The sequence below is a fragment of the Excalfactoria chinensis genome, chromosome 4 (assembly GCF_039878825.1).
Source record: "Excalfactoria chinensis isolate bCotChi1 chromosome 4, bCotChi1.hap2, whole genome shotgun sequence".
In the NCBI taxonomy this organism is placed as follows: Eukaryota; Metazoa; Chordata; class Aves; order Galliformes; family Phasianidae; genus Excalfactoria; species Excalfactoria chinensis.
In genome coordinates, this window is record NC_092828.1 from 35,022,292 (window position 1) to 35,048,706 (window position 26,415).

A 26,415-nucleotide genomic window follows, 5' to 3' on the forward strand; every position below is an offset into this window, starting at 1 on the left:
TTAATTGGTTTCATAGAACAAGTAGAGATTTAATACAATAACCCAATAAAGGTTTGAAAAGCTTGGCAAGAAAAGGAGGAAAATATTACGTGCATTTAGAAGCTGTGGCTGTATACCTGTTGCTTATGATTGGAACTGCAAGTGCTCAAAACCCCTTAAAAATCAAGAATCAAAATGCATGTTTAGCACTGAGATATAACACTTCTTGAAAAACTGATGTATCACACTGAGTCACAAAGATGCTTGAAGAAAACAGAATTCTATTAGATATAGTCCGGAATCTCTAAGGAATTTTCTTATTATGGCTGTTTAATGTTCTGAGGAAGATTTTTTGGGACCCACTACATTTCAAATGAAAGAAGCTTGTAGTGATTTAATACAAGTTATAGTTAAACAATTGTATTAACCAAATACCAGATCTCTAGTCAGCTCAGGGATACCTAGGCAGTGATACCAGGGCTGTTGTTGTTAAAGGTGTTTGGTTATTTGGCCTTTTATGTATGTATAGATACTTATATCCTCTGTTTCTTTTGTTTGTTTGTTTTAGAGCTGAAATGCCTGAGATTAATAGGAAGTTTTTCCCATCATCAACTCTACAGCCGGTTGTTAAAGAGATCGTGAAGTCAGACAGTAGGAACAAGGCAAATGAACAGAATTCTTCAGAGTGGCTAAACCCGGACAGATTTGAGACAATGAATGTGTCAGCATATTGTGCTGATGGTGTATCCCACCCTTACGCAGAAAACAACTGTGGAAGGAAGCCTGTCAACAATGACTTTCACCCTTCTTCCCAACCACAGCCTCATCATGCAAGAACGTTTGGTCCCAAAGTGGGGTTTTCACCTTTTGTGCCACAGAATCCCTCAGAAAGGCCTGCAGTGCTGTCTCCTCCCTGTGAGCGTGCCGGACACCAGCTCCGAAGGGTGGATGCACTTTGGGTGCCAGAAGCAGTTTACCAGAATCTTCCTCCCCCTTTACCTCCAAAGAAATATGCTCTGAATATTTTGCCAGGATCAGAAAATAACTCAGTAGCTGATGTAAAATCAACAGAAGTGTTGCAGAATAATTTCAGACAAACAGGTGCACCTTTTAAGTCTGCATCAGAAACAAACGTATTTACAAGCGAACAAAGGCTTAAAGAGTCATTTCAAGGGAATGAGTTGTTTGTTCATAAACCAGATTCTCCACCTAGCTTACCAGTTAATGACTTTTGGTTGATGTCTGAGAATTTCTTAAAGAAAGGATCTCGTCATACAGGACCAAGTGCTGGCTATGTGGATGGAAATGACAGTGTATCCCTAACAACTTATTTTTCAGTAGACAGTTGTATGACTGACACGTACAGGATGAAATATCATCAGAGACCCAAGCTTTATTTTACAGATAGTGGAAGCTTTCATAAAGAAAAGCATCTAACGCCAGCTGGAGTAGAACTGAATGCTACGTACCATACTACTCTTGAGCCCAGACATCCCACATCTGAGCAAAGGTACAAAGCAAATGTAGAAGGCTTACACTGCAGTAGATAGATTACAAATACATTTGGATCTGACTGTTGCATTTCATGTAGTCTGTAAATGGGCACAGGACTTGAATCTGCGTGTGGTAGGTTGGTACCCAGTCGGCTGTATTTTGCTTAGGAATTTAAATGAATATGCAGATATAGGTGAACATAGAAGAAGAGGTGCTAAACTTCTAGTTCTTTGATTTATTACTCCTAGTTGCCTTAATGCTTACCTCTGTCACTTGGCTTGTCTTCTATAATTTACGTTAAAAAGGTTCCCTGTAAGTGTATGCATTTTACAGCAGTGGGATCAACTAGATTTTACTAATTGATACCTTTTTGTTTTTTTTTTTTTAAGACTTATTAGGCTGCAGTATAAGAAGTGTTCCTTCAGACTTCAGTCACTACATACTTAGACTAACAAAAGGAATAAATATATTACCAGTAAATATTACACAGTGAGCATAGCAGAGCAGTATTTTCCCTGACAAGTAGCAGGAGGTTTTTTTTTCTGGCTGATGTTGCTGAGAGTTTGTGCTTTCACAAACCTTTAAGTGTCTTTAATACGAGTTTATCCAGAGATTTTTCTAACTTGCTATTAAAAAGCCTTAATGATAATAGTTCTTTAGAACTGTTTTGTTTGCAAGTGATAGGTAAGATTTTTTTCTTTTTTTAAAGGGAATTCAAGTAGAATCATCAATTCATACAATCATTAGAGTTGAAAGGGACCTTCAAAGGTCATGATTCAACACCCCTAACATGACCAGGGAAACTTACAGCTACACTGAGTTGCTCAGAGTCCAGTCCAGCCAGACCTTGAGAATGCCCCGAGGATGGGGCATCTACCACGTCTTGGCAACATGTTCCAATACTTCACTAACCTTATTGTAAAGGAAAAACAAAATGACAGCAAAACAAAAACAAGCGCTTATATTCAATCTAAATTTCCCCTCTTCCTGGCTTTTGAAGCTATCTCCCCTTGTCCTATCACATGGACCGTACTAAACAGTCTGTGCCCTTCTGTCTTATAAGCCCCCCATATAGTCTCCAGAGTGTCCTTCTAACCTCATTCAGTCTGTGGGTCTGTGGATTCTGTGCTTTCTGCTATTGCTCCCTGGTTGTGCACTCAGCACCCTGTGCCCATGTTCCTCCACAGAGTTCTGCACAGACACTCACAGACAGAGCATTTGTTCATAGAATCAGTTTACTGACATCTGTACACTGGGGCTCCCAGAAGTAATGAAGTGTCTCTCCAAGACTGTCAGTGATCACTGCCTGCATGTTAACAGCGGTTTGTTGCAAGCCTCCACTCAACATCATCTTAAGTTGTATGAAATCAGGTTCCCAAAAATGTGGTTTGTCAGCAGAGAAAATGTTTAGGAGCAATACCCACTGTCTGTTGAGCAGTGTCTGCTGCACTAGGCCCAAGGAGGTGCTGGGACAGGCAGGTTCTCCACTTTGTCCTTAGCAAGCGCATCAGGGCACATTAGTGGTGCCTCTTGCTGGGTCCCTGCATAACCACAGCTGAGAGGGGTAATGTCAGGTCCTGTGCAGAATGGCCACCCAGGCTGTGCCAGTTCATGGGATGGGAAGGTAGGGTGAAAATTTATGGCTGGGTCACTGGCTTCTGTGCTGGGGTGACTGTCCCAATTAGGATGTTGCTTTGCAGCAGGCTGCAGCACAGGGCCTTCTGTCTCCTTTCTGTCTTTGCATCCTGCCTGCCCTCTTCTTCCTTCTTCTAGCAGGTCATTGTCTGCCACCAGCTGTGAGTCTCATCAGTGCAGTTTTGTATAACAGGTGCAAGTGCAGACAGTTGGAGGTGGGAGCTGTGGTGCTGGGCACACCTGGCTGTGTGCCCAACAAACTGAACTGCTGCCCCATCATAAATTTCTGGCTATGTCGTGCTGCTGCTGAAGCTGGCATCAGCCTGCTCAATGCTCGGGAGCTTGTCCACATCATGGAGCTGTACCCTAAACTTTTCAGTGGGGAAAGCATTTATGGATGTAGTGGTGAGCTCAGCCTTTGCTATAGCAAAAAGCATCCTTGGCAGGTCCAAAGATGATCATCCCCTAGCACTTCCGCTACTTAGCACTTGTCAGCTGTGTACAGTACTGGCTACTGTGTGCTCTTGGCCCAAACTGCCCGTGTTGCTTTTTTCATTGGAGTCATGGTCTGCCTCTCTGTCCTTGTCCTCCTTCCCTGGGGAGTTGTCCTTCTTCCTGCTGCTAACCAGCTTACATCTTCTTTTCATTAGGCACCAACAGAGCACAAGGAGCCCAGCAAATCCCTAGAGCTGCCAGTGCTGCGAGGCAGCAAAGAGCAGGGCGCCCTTGGTTGTCCTTTGTTCCTGACTCCCTTGCTCCATACTGTGCAGCAGCAGTGCCAAGTAAACTATACTCATGCTATCCTATTGGCACACCTGCTCTGTACAAATTATTAAACTTTTTAATCAGATTTGTTCATCCTGTAAGCCTTATCCTTACTGAAATTCAATTACATCAGCTACAAACTGATATAGTAATAGTGATGCTAATTTTAAAATACAAAGTTACTATACAGCTGTTAGATGCGTATTTTTATAAGGGTTCAGAAGTAAAGAATCAAAGAGCAGCCCAAGGTTGGAGGTTGGAAGGGATCTCAGAAGATAATCGCATCTAACTTTTTTTAGGAATAGGGAGCTTTGCAGTATGCTGGATAACTGTGTCCCCAGAGAGGTTGCTGTTATTTACTGAACTTCTTAGCTCTTCAGCTTGTTGTTTTTGGCAATGTTTAGTGGGGATTATACATGATTTTACTGACAAATTTTACCTCCTTACAAACAGCTAAGTACTGTCATAACAATTAAGTGTGACTGACCCTGCAACTGTTCAGACTGGGGTAGCATGAAATAGGTTTTTTCCTCTGCCCTGCTGCTTTGGCAGGTTTGGCATTTTCTGTGGCTTTCACTAATCCAACTTAATTCAGTAACAAAGCAGAAGAGAAGTTTCATTTATCTTTTATTTAGTTATACGTTCAATCAGTGCACAGGTAGGAAGGAAAAAAGCAGGGTGAACAGGATTTTGCCCTCGTGCGTTTGAGATAACCCAGTCTGTGTTGCAGTGTCAGAGTTCTCTGAGTTCTCTTTCAGTCTATTCTGAGTAACGTATTACTTAAAATTAATCTGGACAGGTTGAATTTTGTAATTATTTCTGTTAGTTTTACCTTAAAATTGGGGTGCTGCTGACTATATCTAAACATGAATGCCTTTTAGTTAACAAAATATTGCAAGCAGGTTAAATATTCATGGAAAACACTCTCGCTTGTGCTTGCACTGTTAGTCAGAAAGGCTTTTTAATGTTTATATACCTTGTGTGAGTTTTAGTGCTTGAACCAAATGTTGACATTTGGTCGAACTCTTTAACGATAAACGAAGTTGTACATTTGGTGATTCCTCATCATCAGTGTTTTAAACTACTTGTAACTTGTAGTGAAACTGGAACACAACGTATGCAACAAACCAGGTATCTTAGATGCACATTATTCTTACCTTACTGATGAGAATTTTGTTAGAGCACTTGAGAAGTGAATTCTGGAGTTTGTCGAGCAAATAATTATGCACGTTTAGGAACAGTTGGTGGCAAAGTGAAGACAAGTATCCTTTTGTAAACAGAGCGGAGATAAAGCCTTGGGTGTGAAAAACCTTGGAAGATTCCTAGTTGTCTTATTTTTGGAAGAGACTTCAACACTTGTAAATGCGTTTTTTCTAATGTTCCTCCAGCAAGATGTTAGATGCTAGACAGAGCATTTCAGTAAAGCTGGCTTCTAATACTTGTGTAAAAAAACAAACTACAGAGTATGGAATTTGTAAATAATGTATACTTTGTAAAATGTTTGCAGGAATTGTATTTGAAATGACAGTATTTTTATGTATAAATAGCACAGCAACAACTGTGAATGATGTTATAACAGTTATTTTTAAACACGAGTAGCAATGTTCTTACTTGTGCACAATAAGCAATATGAATGCCTGTTACTGATGCCAATGAGTTTGGTTTCCAGCGAGCACAACTGGTAACACTTATTTTTAAAGTAGACACATTAATTTAGATGTACTTCAGTCTCCTTGCTTTGCTTGAAACAATCTTACCAGACAACTTTTTACGTGACCCGTGTTTACCAGGTATTTAATGATAATAGCATACAGCTCATTAAGGCACCTTTGTTTTTTATATTTGACTCTGCACTCCATGTGTGTATGTAATATTTGCTAACAAATAAGTGATAACTTGTCTTGACTTACCTAGGGTGCCTATTTATTTTTTTATAAATGTCCCCTTCTGGCTATAGATTTGTATAAGAGCCTAGACATATTTTTAACAGTAAATACATTAATAAGTCTTGTAATTAATATATTTTTCAGTCTTTAGAACTATTTTCTTGCAAAGTACTGCTTGTTCAAATTATCAGATAAAAATATAAAATATCTTTGTCTCTATTCTTTTTGTATGTCGTGCTTTCCTTGAAAACCACACCAAGTAAACCTGCAACAATAAAACCACACTCTGGCTTTCCAGAACCACACCTTTAAACGGGGATAGTTCATAGTAACACTTGAAAGTTCTGAAGAGATGGTGGTTCCGTGATCATATTTAAACAGTAAAAGTCATCATCTCAAGTACTGCTTTATAAAGTTGGCTTTCTGATCTTTAAGAAATGCACAGATCAGTTTTAACACTGTAATTCCACAGACCTGGTGACAGCTGCTTGCTTAGTTTTATACTTGTTTTTTCTTGCCTTTCCAGTTTTGCTGTACTGGGTATTGATGGAGCTTCTCTTGATGCACACATTCATAACTAGAATAGCAGCAGTACCTGAAATAGCTTGAGCTCAAAGCATCACAAACCTATGCTTTGATAGCTTTAAGTTTTCTGAGATATGTAAAACCTTCTGTCAGACCTAACTGAAGGAAAAGCCTGAACCACTACAGCCTGGCACAACACTACACCGGAGCAACTGAACTCAAATCCAGTTACATTTTGTTTCTGAAAAATGAAATTGTATTTCTCATTTGAATGATTAATAAGGTGAAAATAAAGAATACAGATGCTGAACTGCACTCATCATCTTCCCCAAAACCTGACTGGTCTGGCAAGCAAGTTGAGCATACAAGATGTTCAGTGATGCAACACTGTTTTTGAAAGCCTTATTAAAAGCAGAGATGTAGAAATGTTTGCTGGGAGTGGGTATATGTAACCTGTCAGTTGCTTAAGAATGCTCGTGTGAACTCCTTCCTTCACCGCATGTAGCAAGGAAATCAGAACTTCTATTACCTAAATCAGCAGGTGAGGGCAGCAGCTACTGCTGTGCACTTGCACAGTAACTGCTGAAGCAAGAATCTTGCATGCACTGCGGTACAGAGAGAGGTAAAACAAATAACAAAAAGGCACAGCACTGAACTATCGTGATCAGCTTTTTGAAAGCAAAACAAATGGGGTCAGTGACATCTTCTGAACGAATAAATCTGAGTAACAATTTCAGTCTCTTAACTGCTGGATTTTATTCAAACAGTGCATATTTTCATTGATACTCAACAAGTCTTGGAGGCAATTACAAAAGCACAGTCAAGCTGTCTCCTGTCCTGCAAGGCACCATTTAGAACGTGGAAAGACAGGATACAGGCACAATCCTAAAGACAATACTCTTATTACATCCTGGGATGTACAGTGATACAGCATGCACCCATCTCTGCAGCTCAGGGGGCCTCTTGCCTTTCCATCAGTGGGAACTCTCATTCTCCACTGCTGTCTATGTTGTGCAAATGCTGCTCCTCCAAATGGTCCCGCTTGTGTTCATAAGGTGCGTCCAGTGATTCCTGATCCACGTGGCTCTGTGGACAACAGAAAGCTCTGGTTACTTTCAGAGCTGTGCAGCCTTTGGAAGACGCAGCAAGCATGAAAAAAAGAGCCGGTGTGCTGCCTGGCCTATAAACTGGCAGCTTTTTTGGCGAAGGAAGCCAGGCTGCTAGTTGTTTGTTATTACGTCTGCATTTACCGTTCTTTGTCCGTGAATCTCGGCATCTGCTTCACGGCCCGTTAACCTGAAACCTCTGTGTGCCGCTGTGGTTCGTCCCGTGTGGCAGCAGCAGCAGCCTGCAGACTCCGGCCGCGTGTGAGGGCGGTCAGGCCGGAGGTGACGGACCCTCCAAGTGCCAGACGATGGTTTCACAGCGAGCGGAACAACTCGGCCGAGGCCGCCGCAGGGACCCCCCGCTCCTACTCCGCCACCCCCGCAACGCGCAGCGGGCGCGCCCCGCCCCGGTGCCGCCCGGAGGGGATCCCGCCCTGCTCCGGCCTCACCCCGACTGACCTGGGCCCGGCCCATCAGGGCAGCAGGTAGATAAATACGAAGAGCGCTACATCGAAGAGGACGAAGAGCCACAGGTCCAGCCAGTAGGACTGCCCCGATAAGGCCGGCAGCCGCTCTCCATCCGCCGCGCTTCGCTCCTCGGGCTGCGGCCGCCGCCGCACCTCCGCCTCCATCTCGGCACCGAGCGGCCGCCGCGAGAGGCGCGCAGCGCGCAGGCGCTCATCGCGCTTCCGAGTGGGCAGCCAATGGGAGCGGAGCGCACGTACCGCCGGCACGGCCCCGCGCGGGCAGCGCCCTTGGCGCGTGACGGGCTGCTGGGTTCGCCGCTGCCCGGTGCGAGCTGCCAGTTGCGCGCGGTGCTCGCTGTGACGTTGAGAGAAGCAGCGCTTCGTGAGGCAGGGCCGGAGCCGGCAGAGTTCCTGCGCTACGCCGTAGGCTGCGCTGGTCGCGTGCCCGGCCGGTTGTGATCAGGTGTGTGGAAAGCAGAGATCAGCCCCTGCCCGTCACGGCGGCCTTGCTTCTTAAAGCACGCTCAGGGCTTGTGTGGAAGCATCTTCATGTGGCTTCCTGGGGAAAGCTAAAGGATCAGCTCGGAAATGCTGGTGTGAAGATAGGTAGGAAAACTTAGCCTTGACGGCTAGCGGTGCTCCCTAAATTCGCGAGTGACTTACGCTGTGTGAGGAGCTCACGAGACACAAAGCTGGCGCTACACTGAGACCGCCAGCTCGATCAGCACTGTAAGGGGTGCAGGTAGTTTCGCTGTGCAGAAGGATGAGCGGGCTGGCTGTTGCAATCGATGTTTGGCAAGCGGGGAAAGTCCCAGTTAATAAGGAGGTGAGTTGCGTCATAGATCCTAGTAGAGTCCTGGATGCGTCATAAGAGCACGGTGCCAGCAGAGGGAGCCCTGGGGCCCTGTACGCCGCAACGGGGTTAGGCCTGAGAGGCTTCAGCTATAGAAGGAACTGAAGAATGAGGTTTGGGTTTAGTTCTTTTACTCCCAGCGCAAAGACAGGCAAGGAGAATGGGAAAAACTTAACGAAGTACTTGAAATCGAAGCGTAACGGTGCCCATTAAGAAATGCGAATAAGCATAGGGCAGAGTGCTGACCCTCGAAGGGCATTAGGAAATAGCACTGCTCCAGGGGGTTGAGGCTGGGTTGAACTCAGCAGCATGGTGCCTGTTGGTTACCCATTAGAAACACAGCATGTGAAGTCAGCTTAGACTGAAATCATCCCTTATCTAGTTCAGGCTCCTTGAATATTTTCATTCACGTCCTGAAAGAAAAATCACTCAGAGCTGCTGGTACTCTTCTTGACAGAATCATTTTGACCCTCAGTAAACTGGGACTGCTCAAAGCCTGTATGTTTTTAAAGCATTGCCATACTTTTTAAACCAAACTTACACAATTACAGTGCAAGATATCCGTCTCTCATCACTAAGTGCTTGATCCTGTTTCTATTGATGCCAGCAAGGTATCAGAGATATTATTTAAAACATCAAAGCAAGCCGTGTTATCAGCATATTTTTTTATTTATTGTATATTTCTATTTACATATGACAGTTCTTGAGACTTGCTTGATCTCAGGGTTCTCTTAAGCTTTACCACCCTTATTACACAATGCTCCATACACAGAGAAATCATTTGTCACTACAAATATTGTGGTAAGGAAGCTAAGTTGCCATTCAAGAACCAGTACAAAAAATAACAATGTTCTGATTATAGAAGATAGTTTTGGCAGCCTTTTACAGTATGTTACTCAGGTAAGACTTCCTACAAGTAACATTTTAGTCTTCAGATTTTAACTGGATATATTTTTTAAAGGTAAAACACTAAATGTAAAGTTGTGTTTTCATTAGGGCTGAATAATCACTACTTAGGAGTTGCTGTGAGGAGATCTAAAAAACAAACAAACAAACAAACAAAATAGTACATGTAGAAAAATTGTCTTTGTTGTTTTCTAATAGGATTTTGATTCCAGTGCTGTTCTGGCTAAAGTATTTACTCCTTTTTGAAGATTCTCTTGGCTTCAACTCCTTCGTACACATAGGTCTGTTCAGAAATGAAGAAGAAAAATCAGTCATTGCTAACATAACATTTCATTTCACAGGTGTTGTGATCAAAGGTGGTTTATTAATTGTGTCAGGTAGCCATTTGGGGCTTAAAAGCCCTTGGAAGGGCTCTGAGGCAAGGAACAGAAGGAAAGCAAGCAACCTGTTGTCAATAGGCATAAATTCTCCATGGAAACATTTGAACTACCACTGGACAGTTCTTGGAGCTTTCAAATAAAAACGCAAAACAAATAATAACACAAAACCAACAAAAAACACTCCCAAAGTGTTGAAATGCCATATTCCCAAGTGTCACCTTTGTGCCTGCTTTTATTAGAAATGTGAGAAAGAGTTGGCCCCTTGTGTTCTGATATCTCAGATCTCACACCTGTTCATGGGAGGGTTATTTATTTAAGAAGTTTGTGACCAGCTGGTCACAGAGCTATGGAAGGTTTCTCTTTTGTTTCTAGCTTCCTGCTGTGTCAGCTGCTGAGCATGTTATCCTTGGGAAAACTCCTGTACTATGTCTTTAGAAGGCAAAAAAAAAAAAAAAGGGGGCCTTCAGGGAGAATGTGACTAGTTTGTATGTGGCTTCTACATACAGCTTGTATTCACAGACTTCAGGATGTGTTGATAAGATACAGCTCACACAGGTAGGAGATGACACATTGCCAGTTTTATGTTCCAAATTCCAAAGTTCTAAATTTTAATACCTTTACTAGACTTGATGACTTAATCTGAGCATAAGTGAGGCTGTTTGGCTTTGAGCAAAGTACTCTGGACTTTCAGGGTGTCTCTGAGAATGTTTTCAGTTCATTGTATTCTTAAATCGTGTATAAGCAACTTATACACAACTGCTCAACTCACCTGTACAAGCTCACTGCCTACAATTTCTCTGTACGCTGTGAGTGCTTTTCCATTATCTTTTCTAGTAAACGTTCCTACGAGTTTATTTCCTTTCAGGTTCCAAGAACCCTGCGATGGGGGAAAAGAAACAACACACAAATGTTTTCCAATAAACATGGCACTGATTTGAATTAAAGGCTGCAGGAGTGCTTTGAGATAAGATTAAGTCAGTGTAATGCTGTTTTTAAGGACTCAATTGGAAAGGCTGTTAAGAAAAATGAAATATTGAAAGAGAAGTCAGCTTATTCAGTTGCACTTTTGTCAGGCTCAGGTGATTTTTTTCTCTGTTGATATGGTGAATTCCTTACAGATACCCGCACTACATTCTAGGTGGTGTACTTGAGTATTGTAAGAAGTAAAGTTTGCAATTGCCTGGATTTCAGCATATGAAAATTGCTGGATACTCTGCTTTTTGGGCACTGTATGGATCCCTGTGCTTCCTGTCACAATGCTGAACCATTAACATTTAGGGCTAATTTGTGATTTTATATATAAGGTGCAAGCATTCCTGAACTGTCTGACCTTAAAAGCCAAGTTTAAACTAGAACCTAGGAAAACAAATCATTAATCCTGAAACTGTATTTTGTAAAGTTATTGCTATTCAATGAATATAGAATGATATCAAAAGTCTCTTACTGAAAGTTCAGTCCCATCAGCCAGGCTGTATTCAAAGTTGACTCCCAGAGTGAATTCAATGTCGATGGTACGGAAGTTGCTCGATTCTTTGACAAGAAATTTGTTTCCATCTTGCTGAATAGTGAGCTTCAGATTATCGTGGGCTCCTAACTTCCTTTTCATTATGTTAACACCTAAAAAATTAATTAGCATCAATCAGAGAAAGACAAAATAGAACATCAGATTTGCATTTTCATCGTGATGTTTTCTGTAGTTGAAGGAGCTCAGCCCAGGATTCTGACTCAGGGTCTTACTCTTCACCACCTTTCACTGAGGAGTGTGCAGCAGTGCATGTAATACAAACCAATATCCAACTAGGACGCTTATGTTTATATCCATGTTACAGGCAGTTTGTACAAGCTTAAAGTAAGCATTAGCATGTTAATGTGTCTCAAATCATGTGTGTTCTGCAAAACTGGAGAGCAGCAATTTCCTTCTTGCATAATTTTTCAAACAGTCTTATGAAAATAATATTCCTTACATATAATTCTATTTAAAGTTTACCATTCAGATTCTCTGAGCCTTTTCCACAAATGTAGATGTAGAGATTCTACTGGAATACCTCTACTGGAGTTAGCTGAATGCATACGATTATCACAATGCAAATAAAATCAGAGTATTTTTCTACCTTGTATTCCCCTCTATAGAGTCTTTTGAAAATAAATGCAGGGCAATGTGCAAGGGCAAAGTAGCAGACAATGAAAGACAGGTTAGTCAGATGGGAGTTCCTCAGCAGCTTAAGTTTGTATTCCACCATAGTGGTATCCTGCTCTTAAAAGGCATTCAAAAAGTAAGGCTTACCCATTGCTTCCATGAATTTTTCATAGTTTTCATTTTTCTCGATTTTCCAAGTACCATTAAATGCCATCTTTCTGTCTGTAGGCAGACTTCTGGTAAGCAGCAGAGCTTTGCAAAGAGAATTTATGTACTGGCTTATCAGGAAAGCAATTTACATGATGATGTGGCTGGCTAAAGCTCAGCTGTGGCATTGATCTTGTCAAGGAGGAGGTCACTGTAGTTTAACTAAGTTTTCCACTTGTAAGCACGCTGTTTGTTGAATCTCTCCCTCCCTTATTGCCTCAAATAATGATGGTATCTTTATTGCTCTTCTATATAAACAGTCTCTAACCCATTCATTATGTTCATCTTACTTGAGTTGTAGTAAAAAACTGGCTATCTAGTGAAAGTAATAATTAGACTGGGAGAATGTGTTGACATTTTCTTTGTTGCATAGGACTTCATGCTGGTGGGAGAGTCTTCATACAACTGGAGAAAATGTATTTACCCAGCAAAACAAATACAAGTCTCCATTCTAATTTGGGGAGAATCTATTTGACTCCATGTAATAAGCATGAGATGAAGGATCCACTGAATGTCCACAGGTTTTCAGAAACAATTTGCTGCCTTCTAGTCTAGTGCTGAGCTATGGAAATTGTGATGATATTCTCTATTCATATCCTCACTCCTTAGTAGGTAGTTTAAATTCACGGCACTTTCTGTGTATTCTCTATATTATAGCCCCTTCAGTGAATGCTCTGTTTCTGTCCATTCCTACAGTAGTTGATGTGTCAGTAAATGAATTTTACCCAGCGTGGCTGATTTCCATAGATCCCAGGTTTTAAATGTTGAAGGATAATGCAGAAAATGAGCGTACTCTGGCTTAGCTCTTTCTTCCCCATGAGATAGTGCTACTTGAAACTGAGCAAGTTTGCTGGTACTAAATGTGTTTGTACCAAATTCAGGATTATAGTTAGCCTGTTCCTATGGATGGCACTAGATCTGCTGCCTGTTAGCTTCAAAATGTAAATCCTGAATGCTGAAATGAATTTTGCTCATCACACAGGTAACGGAGTTGTGCTCTAACTAATGAATTTTACTCGTCTGGTGTTGTCATAATCTTCTTTTTCTTCCAGATCCACAGCAAAACATTTTACTGAAGCGTAACTATGAATTTAGAACTTTGCTAGTGATACCAAAATGATGTGGCTTTCCATTCCACTCAGGTTCATTTTGAAATCAGTGCTAATCTTGCTAACAGGATGCAGGGGGAAGTAACTCAATAGCTACTCCTCACCTTCAGACTATACAGAAGTTAAGGGAAGAGGAAAAGAAAACAACATAGATCATTGTTGCAAACAAAGTTGAAGTAGTTGCACCCAAAATGGGCTGCTACTGACCACGCACCAGAGTTTATTTGTTTTCCAGACACTTTGGTCTCCCAGAAGACTGAATGTGGCACAGTCTGGTCTGTTCAGTTGCAAACACCTCCAGTTCTGCCTATACCTATTCCACTTTTAGAAGTTTATCCCAGCAGAGGTTATCTACGATCTGCCAACAGAGCTCTTTGTATGACTATTTCATAATCCACTTCATTTGAAGTGAGCCATCTACTCTTACAGCAGATGTTTTCAACGTATTATATTTCACTGTGAGCTGGAGCATTGCCAGGTACAGGCAAGATATTGGTCTTAGGGAGACATATACCTGCCAGCCCTGTAGTTGGAACTGGATAAAAATCAGCTACTTTTAAGGCAGAAGAACTGTAGTTGTACTAGTATGGAGCTGAGCCCAGACTTGGTGTCTCAAAGTGTCATAGCCCATGCCCAGTGCTGTGCTAATCATGGGTACCCATCTCACCGTTCAGCCAGCTCAGAAAAAAGGCAAACAGAATGTCTGTTTCTTAGTCAGATGATCTCTTTTATTGCATTGCATTGTCTCTTGACCTTTGTAATTATCATTATCTATCATTTACGTAGTATAGAAATATAAAGAAATTATGGTGTTAAGTGATCATCAGATTTACTGTTTAAAATATTCTTTATTTTAAAGTATTTGCAGAAGTGTTCTTTCTGTCAGTGATGCAGTGTAACTGTTGAACCACTCGCTGACATGAAAAGTTGAGTCAAATCCAGTAGAAACATGAGGCCGTGCAGCGGTTCAAATATATGTAGAAGGATATGGATACATAATTCATGCATATGTATAACGTGTAGTATTTTCATATAAAAAGATTGAACTACCCATTTGGATATTTATTTATTTTTACTGATAGATTGAAAATACTTGGATAATGGCAACATCTTCCATATTCACATTGTTTCAGGACTGTATGAACTCTTAACAAATGGAAAATTACACTTTATTTGAGCATTTCAGTAGTTTTCTAATTTCTAGTCAGATCTGACTTTCTCTTAAAGAAGCTGCTGATTACATTTAAGGAACTTGAAACATCCGAAGTAGTCTTTTATGTATTTAAAGAAGATTAGTGTTGCTGATTTCTCTCCTCATGATTGTCATTTCAGGCTGCCTTTTTAAGCTCTGAAAACAAAATTCATGGTTCAAGCACAAATTTCTACATCAAACTCCATTCAGTAGTTGTGAACCTCGACAGAGAGGGAGTGGTCTCATGGAGTGAGTCCTAAACTAACAGGCGTTTCTCTCGGATGTGCTTTTCCTGTCAGTTATCTCGCTGTTTGCCTCTCTCCACTTGTGATTCCTCGGGCTTCCTCGCAAGTCAGGCTCAGCAGCCAGCTCCAAACCTTTTTAACTATAGGAACAGCAAGTAGGTGGCTCCTGGGTTACAGCCTGTTGATGCTCCTTTTCTGTCTCCATTTCCCATCCTTAGCAGTTCTTTTCATTGAGTATGAATCCTTAGGATTCTTTTCTGATCGTCCCCACAGCTCTGTCAGTTAAGCAGGAATCTCCACAAAGGCTGGTATTTATGAGTTGCAGGGTATCTCCATGTTGTTATAAAACTGACAGCATAAAGAGCTTTTCTTCCCTGAGGTTGGACAGAATGTCAGTGGCAGAACAAACAGCTTTATTTTTGATCTCCCATAATTTACAGGTTAATTAGGACTATGAACATACTAAAATATGACTTCAGATTTCTTATGTGTAAAAAGAATGATGTTATGTGCACTTCATTCAGACTTCTTCGAGTTCTGTAGAAGTTTTTTTTCTTCTAATATTATAAATAATCATGAGGGAAGGTATTTTTATATTGAAATATTCCACAGTCTTTTTCCTTCTTGCCTGGCTTGTCCTTGTGCAGATTTCAAACCTACAATTTTTGTTTAGGTGCTGCATTAAGAAATCCATGAAGCATTGCTCTCTGCATGAAAACCTTGAAAGCTAAGGGAGTGGATTCTTGTTTTGTGGCTTTCTTCAGCTTGCTAGCTACAGGACACTAGAACAGGATCAGCATAACTTTGAAGTTTGATCTTTAAATGCAGTGAATGGAAATAAATGATTAACCTGTATTGCTGTACCAATCTCATCATGCCAGTCTGTGATAATCTCACCAGGCTCTGTTATGAAGATAATTATCAATGTGATTCCAAAGATCAGCGTGGCAAAAATGCTTTTGCAGTAGGTTTCGTTCTTCAATCTCATTTATTGTTTTGTGGCTTGTCTTCAAGTTGCTCAGCCTAACGTGAGCTAGGACGGTAGAATTCAGCTTTATTAAGAAGTGCTGCTGTTTTGTGGTCAGGATAAAAATAAGATATTTATAACACTGTAATATAAAAATATTTATATTAAACATAGTAAGAGAGAGATGAATCTGCTCATACCTCTTTAAAATATGCATGTTACTTAGTTTCTGTCAGGTACTAATTTGGCACTATTTCTACATGTTTTCTATTACAGGGTTCTTATACATTTCTAGGAAGGGATTGCAAGGCTAGCTGGGCATTTAAGTCATTCAAGTGTGTCAAGATCCCTTGTCATAAAGGTTGACTAAGCATTTAAACCACAATACTCAATTTTGTATGTCTATAGTCAGCAGATAAATGCTGTGTCAGTAAAGCCACCTTTAGGATAACTATGGCTGGCCTAGCAGCAGGATGCTCACCGTAGCCTAACATTTCCATAAGTGATTTCAAAATATATGCTGAAAGTGGATGTTGGATTGCAGCAGGCATTGATCATACTTGAGCTATCACTCGCCCAACTCCAGCTGCCCATTTGCTAACGTTTGTTTGTTGTCTTTATTTTTTTTTGGGGGGGGGTTATTTGGTTGGTTGATTGTTGTTTGGTTTTCTTGGCCAAGGATTGTCTCCTGCTTGCTGCTGATAGTACAACACACAAAGCTGCAACATTTGAAAATGTTAGAAATTTCCAGAGAGTATAGAATCTGATTATCTGATTAGTTAGTAGTGGGCTGTGGATCTTACATGTCTGCATTTGCTTCTTTGTAATTTGTGAGTCATGTCTCTGATAATACAATGCTACATGTTTTTGAGAGCTGACTCTTGAGGAAAACTGAAGCGTAAGAGCTACTTCATAAGCAAGTGCATGAGCTTCTTCATAATGAACTCCGGGTTTAAAAAAATAAATAAATCTAGAAGCAAAATGTAGGGTTTTCTTAAAGCAGTGTCAGCTCTGGTTATTTCCTTCGTCTTCTAGTGTGTCCTAAAATGAAACCTAGGATTAGTTAGTTAGGTTAGCAGAATTTTTCATAGTAGCAGTAAAGAGGGCGTGATTTTGAACACTTTCCAATCTAAACGATGTTCTTTTATACCAAAGTTCATGCAAATCCATGAGTATATGTGCCTTTTGTCACTTGTCATGTACAGATCAATGTCAGTAGATGAATAGGGCTTATTTACTTGCTAAGGTATTTAAATGTATATCTTAATATTATTCTCCTGTATTTTCCAAGTACTTAGTAGCAAGTAAATTTAGGGAAGTACTTTATTTAGAATAAGAAGTTTGATGAAAGAAGGATATGAATTATAGTCTAATGAGCTAAAAAAGTTTAGTTTTGACAGTCTGCATTTGCCTTTTAGACTTCTCCAAAACTTGAACTGGACTTTTAGTTTATTTCAGCACAGCCATTTGCTGATTGTATATCTCTTATGGTGATTATCTGGATTAGTGACTTGAATCTAATCTCAATCTGTAATGTGGAGACTTCTCCCAAGTGCATCAGGACAGCAAGAGGACACTGTATAGCCCTGATAATAAAGCACTTACATAGAATTGAATCACAAAATTGCTCAGGTTGCAAAAGACCTTAAAGATCATCAAGTCCAACCATGACCTAACCATACTACCCTAACTAACAACCCTCCACTAAATCATGTCCCTGAACACCACATCCAAATGGTTTTCAAACACATCCAGGGATGGTGACTCAACCGCCTCTCAGGATGCCTATTGCAGTGCTTAACAACCCTTTCTGTAAGGAAGTTGTTCCTGATATTCAACCTAAAGTTACCCTGGTGCAACTTGATACGGTTTCCCCTCACCCTTGTCACCAGTGAGAAGAGACCAGCCCTGCTCTTGCTGTAAGCACCTTTCAGGTATTTGAAGAGAGTGATAAGGTCTTCCCTCAGCCTCCTTTTCCCCAGACTGGACAGCCAATATATATATCCATTCACACATCCAAAGGGAGAAGATGGCTTCAACATAGAATAATGTTCTTTCTTCTGTTCATGTCTCATGTAAAAGCAGAACACAGATCTTAGGCCTATTCTTTCTATTTCCAGCCCAGATATTGACTTTCTGTGTGACTTTGATCAAATTAACCCCTCTACTTATCTGTGAAATGACTTTTGCTTCCTTAAAAAAAAAAAAAAAAAAAAAAAAAAGTCATAAAATGCCAGTGACTTGGTCAACTAGAAAAAAAAATAGAAGTGCTTGTGTGTGAACTTAATTGTGTGTACATTAGTGATAGGATTTAACCATTTATTTAACTCCCAGTGTTTGTTAAAGACCTTCTATAATGTTCAATAAAAACCTATGTAAGGTACAGAACTATTTATCAGTCGTTATAAACTACTGAGAGAGCAACAGCAGGCCATGGCTGAATTGATTAGCCTCCTATTTCATCACATCAGGAAAGTGGATTTTATCATCACATGACCGTATAGGTTCAGAAAAGAAGATAATACAGCTTTTTGGAGAATAATTTAAACTCTTAGGAGCTGCAAAAATACATTTTCACGTTGAATAAAATAAGAGCACTGGAGTACTGTGGAAAACCATGCAGCCAGGCGTTACAAGAAATTGGAACTATGTGTACTGAAAGGAAAAGTTACTGAAATGAAGTTGTAACTTGTGATGTTTTTGAAACTGAAATTGAAGTCCTACATTATGGTTCTATAAATGCTGAGAAATGCAGCTCTCCTCTGAAAGGCTGAAAAATGGAGTGTCTGTTAGATGCCTTAATTTCAGATCCTAAAGCTTCCTACTGCAGGAAACCCACACATTTGAATTATTCTGCGAAAATCTTAAAAAGAGATTTTGTGGGAATGGGAACTGCGTTTTAGCAATAGCTGACATCTTTACTAAAATAGGTGGAAGAAGGGATTATTGTCTTTTCCATTTGTTAAAAAGTCATCATAGTTACACAAGATGTGAAATACTGAGTCTAATATCGCTTTTCAACTCTTCAACAACGTACTTTAGTATAAGGGGATATTCTTTTCTGAAGTGGGTAAGGAATGTATTCTAATGTATTCCAGTATTACTGTGTTGAAAACAGTGTCTTTTCTCTGAAAGGAGTTTAGATATCCGGGAAGCGACTGAACGCCATGCAGGAGCATGGTGATTCTAAATTGGTGCCTGGAGTGGAAAGACTGTAGTCCCAGAGCAAATGGTTACTTGATGTATGTAGATATACAAAGACAGTTGTTGAGTTGCACTCACAAACTGCAGTTGGTTTCAGCAAGCGGCGCTTGTGTTTTGTGCTGGACTAAATCTGGCCCTTCATAACTTTTGAATGAGACTGTTGTTCATCAGGGATGCACATACTTGTTGGTTTTGCCTAGGGCTAAAATAAAAAATAAATAAATAAAAATCCCACCAACCCAGAACTGTTGCTGTGGAGAACCTAATAGCCAAAGAACTGGACATGCCAAGAAGCCCATTGGCCAAGATCTAAGATCAACAGTTTGCACACAATGCAACTTTTGTTGCAAAAAATAAGTTTATCACAGTTTTGCTGGAAGTTGGAAGGTTGTTTTTTTCATTGTCTCTTACATACTACTCAGAAATTGACACCTGGGGACAAACGATGAGGACAGAGCTGTATAGCCGTTTTATTTGCCAGTTCTACTTACCAATACGTAATCTGGTTTCTGATAGCTCCTAGTAAGTGTAGCTGCACTGCTCTCTAGTGGTTAGCGGCAGCAGATGACTTTTTGCTGTTTTTAATATCAGTCTCATGTCAGTAGTGCGCGTGTTAGAAATTTCATGATATTAATAGTGTAGCTCTTGTCTGAATTTCCAGGACCTGGAGAAGTTATTGAAAATGCAATATAACAGATATTTGCAGAAGCTGTGTTTAAGAGCCGTTTGGATGTGGTGCTCAGGGATATGATTTAGCAGAGGTTTTTTAGAGATAGGGTACTGGTTAGGCTGCGGTTGGACTTGATGATCTTCAAGGTCTTTTCCAACCTGGGTAATTCTCTAAGTGAATTACTTACTGAGTAACAATTCTCTAAGTAATGTAATTCATTTTACTAAGTATTCATAGGACAGAAGCAAGTGAGAACCCATAACATTCAGAAGACTTTAATTCTACTTAAAGGCAGAAAATCTACAGAGTAACCCAGTTAACCTAGTGCAAAAAGACTGTGCCCAGAAATGACATTTGTTGAAATATTTTTAAGATAAAAGAATACAAACAGACAAAGTTGGTGGCTAGTGACTGTGAGTAAGATTTTTATTAAAGTATAATATAAATGTATATTCAAACTATTTACAGTGCATTTCACACTACATTCTTCAAGAGACACATGCATGTGTCTGCCACGTGAATACAGAGGGCTCAAATTCTAACTTCAGTTACATCTGTGAGGTACCTTGAGCATCAGCAGGAATAGCTGAATACAGTAAAGAACAGGCGAGGCAGGTGTTACTGAGGATGAGTTTGGTCCCTCTTTATAGCTAGAAAAGGTGAATTTGACCTATTCCTTCACTTTCTATACAGCTCAATCGAACTCCCACTGAGGTAAACAGGAATCATGTAATTGACTTTAAATGGGAATTTGAGCATACCTTAGGCTCTAGCATGACAAGCTCGTGCAGTGAAAGTTAGCGGAAAATAAATGTTACATAGCATCATCATATAAATATACATTTACAAACAGTGGTACTTAGATAGAAGTTTCTCTATGGAAACAGACTTCTTTATGTGGAAAATAAAATTTCCCATGCAATTCTCATTATCTAGCAATGACAAGGATAAAAGATCTTGAAGTTACTACTCATCATATTTAGAAAGAGTTACCAGTTGCCAGGCCAGACTCTATGATGTTTCTCATTCCTATGAAAGTCCAAATAGTCCAGCCCTCACTGTTTCTTATCCTCAGGGTAAACTTAGGTTTCTATTCAAGCTCCAGTGTTTGAGCTTCTCTCTCAAATTAGTGCAAGTCCCTGAAGAAGCAGAGTAGAGGACTGTGAAATAAAGCTGAAACCTCGTGGAATGTAAACCGTGTGTGATTTGGCATGAAGAACAACCTACAGCATTGCAGAGACGAGACCTTTAGCTAAAGCTAATGTAAAAAATCACCTGAAAGGTTACATCTCTAAAACCTTTAAACGTTTCTGAATTTATTATGAGTGAGGCACTTTTTCCATCAACATTCTACTTTCTCAGGCTTAGCTGCAAGGGGCATCAACCAGATCTCTCAGGGAACATTCTGTAACTTTAATTAAGGGGCCAGGTCTGGCTTTTCTTAATTTTTCTCTCTAATGGGTTGCACAATCAGTTACCCAGTAGCTTTGAAACATCAGTTCATGCCACTACCAGATACAATGCATCAGACTGGAGTTTGAAACCTTACCTTTATGTGCACCCAGCTGGCAAAAGATGATGCCTCTATCAGGCTTCAGTCCTCTCCTCTAAGGAGAGATCAGCTGGTCATTGATGGAATGGATTATTCAGTTTTATCACTAGGCTGCTTGTACTTGTATCTGAGAGTGATTTAAACTGCTACTAATTAAAAATCAATACAATTGCCAAAATCAAGATTATTTTTTCCTTCCTTTCTTACTGAGTGACATTACAGAAAACCCGTATACCTATATTCTGCAGCTAATATTGGATGTGTGGCTAGCTTCTTGGAAAAGTACTACCTATAGCATAAGAGCCTCATTGTTCTTTTTAATAGAAGAGCTAGGGTTCATCAGTAACTCTGTCTACTTTAACATGCACAACAAGATTTTTTTTTTTTTTTCAGAAAGGGGACAAAAACAGAAAGAAAGCTATACTTTAAGCATTAAACTGTGCTGTGAAGTGACTTCAAAAGAAAATATGTGTATGTCTGAGAACAAGTAGGAGTCTTAGAAGTTTCTACAGAGACAAGTACTAAACATTAATGGGACAACTTCTGTACCTAGAAACTTAAATACCAAACTTCACAATGACTTTAACAGACCTAGAACTGAAATGACAAAGTGACACACTCAGTTTCTGCTTGTATCTTCCATCTTCCATTTGATTTCCTTAGCTAGATGATTTAAGATAGAGCAGTAAACCGTTGAGACCTGACTAAAATAATTAGATACGTAATTCATGATGTAACTTAACAGCAACATGACTGTAATGTATGAAATGGCTGAGTATGAAAATGTTGAATTCTGGAAGGCAATGAAGTTCAGTCAAAAACAGCCTGTTGTTTTTGTGTTGATTTTTCCTTTCTCATATTTTCGTCTACCTACATTATGAAATAAGAATTTTCTGCAAACAATTCACGCAGAGCTATGAAATAAAACCATCACCCTTTGTCTGAATATCATAATAAAGTTTTGTTGAACACACAATATAACAGAGAGGTATAGTTACTGGAATCTTAATGTAAATGATAGGTCACTATGCTGTAGTATCACCATATTTGATTTGCTGTGCTGTCTCCATGAATTACTAGTTTCAACCATACCAACAAGAATACACCATTATACACATACATTTTGTTCATATTTATATTAAATATGTATTTTATCAGTTGACATGTTTTAGTATCTCAGACATTCAAAGAAAAGAATATATGAGTACTATGCAAATCATGAAGCAACGCTCCTATTTATCAAAAAGTACCTAAAAGATTTGTTTTTTTTCCTTTTTTGAGTTGGAAGGTTGGGGCAGGGCAGGCTGCTGTAGTTCTGGTGCAGAGACATGACCTGTTGCAATCATATATTGTGCTGATATACATATAAATACACATGCGTAGATACAAATTCACCATAGCTCTAGAATTTTAATTATTGTTGAATTCCATACTTTTTTGTTTGTTTTGCTTCTGAAAACCTGAAAAAAACCAACAAATTCATAGGAGAAATACTTTTATAGAAAAAATACTTTCACATTCAGCTGCAATAAGTTATTACTGGTAGTCACAAAAGAAACTTGAGATAGGATTTAATCAGTAACGAATGATACGGGCTGGCAGAAATGTGGCACACTGTCAGAATTCCTTATTCTACCCCCCCCCGAAATATATATATATGTGACCATGAAAAACTGTTCTGTGGAACATTTTGAAACACTTCATTTTTTTGTTAGCTTCTGATATTGCTTATCTAAATGCAGTGACTGACAAAATGGGCTCCTTTTCAGTGTCTTTACTGTCTTATGTGTGTATTTCCTTGAACTGGCTCTCAGTGGTAGATTCAAAATCATTTTTATTGATCATCACTGTTTGAATGAAATACTAATGCCTTCTTTTCCTACTGCAAGTTAATTGATTCTTAGTTTTCTGAATGTTGATACCTTTTGTGCAAACGGTAAATCCCTGTAGCATTCTGGGCTATTTTTGCTTTCAGTATTCTTCTTTCATGTTCCTTTAAGACATAGTGATAGATAATTTTTAAAATATGTTAACACAATTCTTTCTTCAAAGTGGTCATAGCCATTTCATAACAACACTGGCCTATTGATGGTCATTAATAGCACTGGCCACTGATGGCCACTAGAAGCATCATTCTGATTTGGATTTTCATCCCTTGCTCTTGCAGTCACGTTTCTTCTAATTTTCCTGCCTGTCATTCAGTTTGTTTGCTATGACAATGTTAAATTCAACTTCAAAATGAAGTTAAAGTGAGCATATAGAAATATCTTGTTTAGTTTCAGTCTCTCTACTTCTTGCGGCCTCATATAGGAGCCACTCTTCCAAGACAGCCGGCCTGTCCATTATGTTGTGACATTTCGTCAATCTTCAAGCAATTTCCATTATCTATGGAAAATGATGACACCTGTACCATGAAACTCCCAAGCCCCCCATTGCCAAGTAATTCACAGGGTGTTTTTTTAAATGTAACACGTTTGCTAAGACATTCTTATAATACGATAAGGCTACCAGGTGCACAAATTCTGGGGCTTCTCCACTTCAAAGCCCAGTTCTGTTTCCTGGAAGAGGTTAGCATAGCCTATGCTGGATCAGGCTTGCCAGCATTAGTCCCAGTTTTTCTACTAAACCTCTGGGAAGAGAACAGGCAAGACTGTGCATTTCTTTTACAGCCTAACACAGCAAGACTCAAAGAGGAAAAAAGGTGCGAAATGCAGTAGTCTTTAAGATACTGGCCACAACATAATCACTGAACAACTATTTACATCTATGAAGTAATAGGCTCTCAGGGACAGTCGAGTAAACTGCACTCATATCTCCTTGTGGAATAGGTTAGTATAAACTAACTCTGCAGATCTTTTTCCATCTCTCTTAGATGTAATAGAAGAAATATACGATCTTGGCATATACACAGTTATGCTATATATTGAAGTGTGGAAAAATAATACAGCAGTGGCAAAAACATAACCCAAATCCATACAGTGTTTAGTAGAATGCAGTACTCCCCTATTACTACGTCTTCTATGTGAACTTAAGCTTGTGGTTTTTAAATCGGCATCTCAGTTCCGTTTGGCTTGATTGCTTTCTCCATTAATCAGATTCTTCTCTTGTTGTTCAGCTAAGGATTGCCATTTCTGCCTATTTTTTCTACAGCCATCCAGTAAAGGGTAGCAGGCCTCTGATACATGCGTTAGGGCCTGAAATAAATTGTAAAACATGTAAAACAGTTTATATGTAACAACAAAATAAGCATTTGTAAAAAAAAATGAATAGTAAATAGATGAGAATGACTGAAATATGAGATCTATCAATACTTGAACTTATATTTTGATTTTAAGAAAGCTTCCTGTTACACATCAAACATGAATACATGGCCGATTAGACCGAATGGCAGTGTCCACATAATACATGATACATACGTGCAGAAAGAACTATGAATTTGCTACACAGAATTATGCACAAATGACCTACCCAGAATTCCTAGTGAGGTAATATGCATGGACTTTTTTTGTAAGCCAGTTCTTTGTATATATGGCAGTGCTGGTCAAAAAGATGAGCTTGGAAGGGTAGTGAGCAATTATAGTGAATGTGACCGATGTGACAGTGTCACAAGTAATTCAGAGTTCTTCCAGCAATATTTGATTTCAAGACAATTAGCACTCAATAATTAAATTACATTTGACACTTGATGCCTCTTCAGGACTGCTGTAACTGAAGTCTATCAAATATTTTTCATGATGTGGCAGTGGTACTTGTGGTGAATTGGCAATTAAACAGATCAATAAGCATCTTTGTACTTTTTTTTTCCTGATGGAAATGATGAATCCTCACACAATAATGACGGAACTTGCATGAAGGGTTCTGTTGACATTTGGAATGAAGTCACTCTATTCAGAAGTGTGAAGTGGGAGTTTGATTGTTCAGACAGTAAGATCCATGGGCAAGAGTGAGCCTTCTGATTCTGGAACTGCCATGACCAACCGCAAAGTACACAGAGCAGAGTCCTGGCCTCACTGCTGGTTATTATATATATTTCAAAAGTCAGAATTTCACTTGTACTTATGTCTTATTCAAATAACACGAGGTAGTGATATTTAACCCTTCTGTAACTTAGGAACATGTTTATGTAGGTATTCTAGTGAATTGTCAGCTTGTATAAATCTTCATAATTCTTTTCTGCTTTGTAGGCAGCAAGATTAGTTCAGTAGACCTAACTGAGTTATTCTTGATTTGCACCTCTTTAAGATTTAAAATCTAAGTTTTATTTACACCTCTTCAGTGGGGCTGTCAAATATCTCTTGAGTATTCATGTTTTATTTATCTAAGCACATCTAAATAGCATTAAAATTGCAAAATATAACATTTTTTTCAATTAAAATTTGGGAGTGAAATACAATTTTTAATTTTTTTTTTTTATTTTTATTTTTTCCAGATTTCTGAACTTAAAGGGAAGATATTTAGATCACTCACTTAAACTCTTCTGGCTATCTGTCTAAAACAAGCCACACAGCATCCGTTCACTGGGATTAGAACTACTCTGAATAACATGGTAAGTCACATACACGCAGTGCTTCATTGGGGGCTCATCTCTGTATTGTCTATTTAGTTCCTGCTGGCTGGATGCATGCTAAGGAATAGTGAAAATGCTGTAGTTGCAACACTGTGTATTATTTGCCTCTTAGCATTAGAACACTTAAGAGTGAAATGTGTGCTTGTTCTTCTTCAAAGTAACATTGTTTATATATTTTACCTTGAAGAAAAGGACTCCGTGTTAGTGCCTGGTATCCACTACTAGGTAGGTACATTGCATCAGTGCACACCATAGCCCCTTCCTTGGAATTATTAGTACTGATAACAAGTTTTGTCACTTTCTCATAGGCTCCCATTCTTTTAAATGCTCTCTGACCCTGGACATCAGTCTGTCTTGCTCACTTTTCTTTCACGTTAGGGCCTGTGCTGGCATACTCTGCGTCTATATAAGGTTCCAGACACTGCCAGCTCGCTATGTGCCATTCCAGTTCAAGTCAGATGTTGAGACAGTGAAAAACAGGAGTGATACACTGAGGGATCAAAGGGGCAACACATTTTGAACAAAAACATGCTGTCTTACAGGCACAGCATCTTCTTTCTTCCTCAGGT

General features: G+C 39.5%; 3 protein-coding genes and 2 long non-coding RNA genes across 12 annotated transcripts in view; 2 read left to right on the plus strand and 3 right to left on the minus strand.

The window, feature by feature from the left end:
* Nucleotides 1–6,534, plus strand: part of USP53 (ubiquitin specific peptidase 53) — a 36,522-nt gene extending 29,988 nt beyond the window's left edge. For all 3 annotated transcript variants that reach the window (XM_072336677.1, XM_072336678.1, XM_072336679.1), the window contains one exon: nt 548–6,534. In XM_072336677.1, the coding sequence (XP_072192778.1) occupies nt 548–1,529 (982 nt within the window). In that variant the 3' untranslated portion in view covers nt 1,530–6,534. The remainder of the gene's footprint in view (nt 1–547) is intronic.
* A 489-nt stretch (nt 6,535–7,023) lies between these two features.
* On the minus strand, nt 7,024–8,046 carry LOC140252246 (uncharacterized). Its single transcript, XR_011903590.1, has 2 exons — nt 7,850–8,046; nt 7,024–7,370 (listed from the first exon to the last, which is right to left on the minus strand). It is a non-coding gene; the product is annotated as an uncharacterized lncRNA (long non-coding RNA).
* A 152-nt stretch (nt 8,047–8,198) lies between these two features.
* LOC140252247 (uncharacterized) overlaps nt 8,199–26,415 on the plus strand; it is a 50,063-nt gene continuing 31,846 nt past the window's right edge. Inside the window, exons 1-2 of the long non-coding RNA XR_011903591.1 lie at nt 8,199–8,320; nt 25,709–25,825. This is a non-coding gene — a long non-coding RNA (uncharacterized lncRNA). The remainder of the gene's footprint in view (nt 8,321–25,708; nt 25,826–26,415) is intronic.
* On the minus strand, nt 9,394–12,396 carry FABP2 (fatty acid binding protein 2). The gene is made up of 4 exons (XM_072336127.1): nt 12,281–12,396; nt 11,441–11,613; nt 10,766–10,873; nt 9,394–9,899 (listed from the first exon to the last, which is right to left on the minus strand). The coding sequence occupies exons 1-4, from the start codon at nt 12,345–12,347 to the stop codon at nt 9,849–9,851; spliced, it is 399 nt and encodes a 132-aa protein (XP_072192228.1). The 5' UTR covers nt 12,348–12,396; the 3' UTR covers nt 9,394–9,848.
* PDE5A (phosphodiesterase 5A) overlaps nt 20,133–26,415 on the minus strand; it is a 63,390-nt gene continuing 57,107 nt past the window's right edge. For all 6 annotated transcript variants that reach the window (XM_072336681.1, XM_072336680.1, XM_072336682.1 and 3 more), the window contains exon 21: nt 20,133–24,473. In XM_072336681.1, coding sequence (XP_072192782.1) covers nt 24,336–24,473 — 138 coding nt within the window. In that variant the 3' untranslated portion in view covers nt 20,133–24,335. The remainder of the gene's footprint in view (nt 24,474–26,415) is intronic.